At 38.6% G+C, this 2,997-nt stretch overlaps 1 protein-coding gene across 1 annotated transcript in view; it reads left to right on the plus strand.

Annotated features, from left to right (window-relative positions):
• The window catches only part of impact (impact RWD domain protein), a gene marked incomplete in the record, with an annotated part of 19,292 nt that overhangs the window by 5,868 nt on the left and 10,427 nt on the right, over window positions 1–2,997 (plus strand). Inside the window, 2 exon segments of the mRNA XM_035653929.1 lie at window positions 1,850–1,978; window positions 2,058–2,152. Of these exon segments, the coding sequence (XP_035509822.1) occupies window positions 1,850–1,978; window positions 2,058–2,152 (224 nt within the window).

A 2,997-nucleotide genomic window follows, 5' to 3' on the forward strand; every position in this document is an offset into this window, starting at 1 on the left:
TTTCTCCTACACACTTGGAAGGAAAGGTAGAGGCGGGTCTTCAGTTGGTTGCAATCTGCAATGTGTCACTGCTAGATGCCACTAAATGCTATGCATTGGCAGCCTGGCAGACAAATTCAAATTGGTCATTTATCAGTGGGCGCTGGCCAAAGTGCCTCTGGAGTATGCAGTTGGATGCACCTACAACCATTCAGAGGAAATGAAATGTGTGACGTAGCATAGTTGGTAAATTAAACTTACCAAATCCTGTCGGAAGTATGGCAAACACATCCTTAATGTCAAACAAACACTTTAAATGCAGTTGTTTGTTCTTAGCAGAAAATACACCGTCCAGTTTGTTTAATACTGATGTGATAGCAGATTCAACAGAAACAGTTCCACATCAGCAGCAGCCATCTTACAGAGCAAACTAAACAATTGAAGTGAGAGGGACAAAATTTGCATTTTGAAAAGTGAGGGAGGCATATTAAAAACAACAATGTGTACTTATCCACGGCTAATAGTCCCAAAAAACATTTCCCCCTGTTTGAGTGTCATTTGATGAAACTGCAGTGCCCAGCTGAAATTATTTAGCCTTTTTAAAAAATTCAAGTATATATTTAGGATCCATGTTTTAAACTTTACATGTTGAGTTGGAACCCTAGGGTTTGGGGCTGAGAGCCACAGAAAGGCTGTGGAAGCTGGATAGTATGGAGACATGGACCTACACATTGTTGGTTTTTCATATTTTCATGGGACTTGTTAGCAATAATACAAATATACAATATCGGCAGCCTTCTAGTTTAACATGTAGTTTTGTTAGTGTATATTTTTACAGGAATGTGAGAGCCTGGCCAGTATTTCTTAGGGCTCATATTATCAACTGGTATTGGTTTATTGGTACATAGGGGAACTAATGTCAAAAAACAAAAATAATCCATTACATACTGCAGGAAAATGTCACTATTACTTTGTCCAACTTCAGTTTTAGTACCTGTGTTTATGATTGCGTATATATATATTACATATTGATAAATAGAGAATTAACTGATTTTAGGCTGTGCTCAGACACGGGCAATTTTCTCTGCGTGTGTTTTGTTAAGAAATGTGGAACTGAGCATCATAGCGAGTTCACACTACACGATTATATCCCTCCATTTTAACAATACAACAGTCTGCCCTAAAAAAAAAGCTAGATCAGAGACTCGCTCCCTTGAGTGACGATCGTTATGTGTGAACTTGAAAAGGCCCAATCCAAGAGATTCGCTAATGTGTTTCAGACACCCCAGAGTAGCAGGTTAAATATCGGGGGAGGACTCGTAACACCTGCAACAGAACATCAGCAAGCATGGCAGTGAGAAAGGTTCCTCGATGTGCTCGCTGATCACTCGTCTAATGTTCAAACCACAACAACTTCAAGATACCCCAAACAGCCATGTAATGTGATGAGTACAGAAATCTGATGACTTTGAAAGTTGTATAGTGTGTAGCTCATATCAGATGTCATACTAACTAATTGACGTCACTCAGCTCAAACCTTTCTCAATTATTAATGTCACTTTGTGTAATCATTGCTAAAAATAATGTGAGCATCTTCATTGGTCCCAAAAATCTAGTCAGGCTCTAGTAATTGGTGTCATCCATTATGAATTGCTTGTCTATGTATAATAGGTTATGAAATCATGTTAGTGTCAATGTTAAGGTCATGTAATGGTAATTTGGTAATAAGATGCTCAGTATGTGTCATTTTAATGACAAGCTGCCGGGCTTGCAGACAACTCAGTGAAGTCCTTTACAGGCGGCAGGTTTAAGATAAAAAACCTATCTTTTCTTTAACAAGACATAACGTCTCATACACGTCCTGTTTCAGTGGATCAACCAGAAAATGTGAACATGACGGCTGAGGAGGAAGTGGATGATGATGATGAAGACATACCAGACTTCAGGACTTTTAAACTGAACACAGAGAATGCACATCTGTTCATGGATCATGCAAATGGTACAGCTCTTTACAGTTCAGTGGTCAGAATGGAACGCAGCTTGTATTGAGGTGTGATGTGCAACATTTGTTCCTGTAGATGAAGAAGTCCCTCCTATAAAACATGGAAATTCCATCACAGACCGACGCAGTACCTTCCAGCCTCACTTAGCACCTGTGGTGACTCCCAGACAGGTACAGAACACGAATGACATGACACACAATACAACAGTCACAACTTCTGTGTATGAATTATTCAGTTGAGAAATGCAGTGATGGCTTATTTTTATTGAACCATGAAAACAAATGGCGAACAACAGCTCATATGAATTTAAGTAGAAATTAGTTAATGAGGCTCCTGTAAGGGCTCGTTTCTGCATACTAATCTCACTGTCTGGCTCTCAGGGAACATTCCGACTGATCTTAAAAGCTTCCACCCACCACTGTCCTCTAGAGAGCAGATGAACTGAATAGACTGATACCTGTTCACCATTTACATGCAATATTTTCTTCTAATAGTCTGGAAATGTTCAGTTCAGCCAAATACATCATTGAGAAGAAGAGATGTGCTTCATTAAGAGCAAATTAAAGATTTATTATTTTTTATCCAGTGTAGCTTTATGTATTTGTTATTTCATTAGCCTTGTTTTATGTGGTAATTATTATTTCATCACCTAAATTTTTTTTTCAAATGTCTGTACTTCTTTTATAATTCCATATTTCCTAATGGTAACTATTTATGTTACATTTTATCACACAAAATCTCTTTTCATGACAGAGGAGTTGTCACCAGCCCCCTTCCTCCTACATTTTTAACCAATCACGTCCCCAGCCAGCAAGCTCACTACCTTGTGTTGGCTAAAGCAAAACTTTTACAACGCTTAACACCTCGGAAATATTAGGCTTTCTAGGAACCACCATTATGCCCGAAGTTCAAATATGACCCTATTCATCTACAGACAATTCACGCGAGAGCCAGATTTATTCCTGATAAGAAGATTATTTATTGTTGACTGTTGAATCCTGAATGGAACCAGTGC

The sequence above is a fragment of the Morone saxatilis genome, unplaced genomic scaffold, assembly GCF_004916995.1.
Source record: "Morone saxatilis isolate NCDOM2014 unplaced genomic scaffold, NCSU_SB_2.0 Contig12, whole genome shotgun sequence".
Lineage (NCBI taxonomy): Eukaryota > Metazoa > Chordata > Actinopteri > Moronidae > Morone > Morone saxatilis.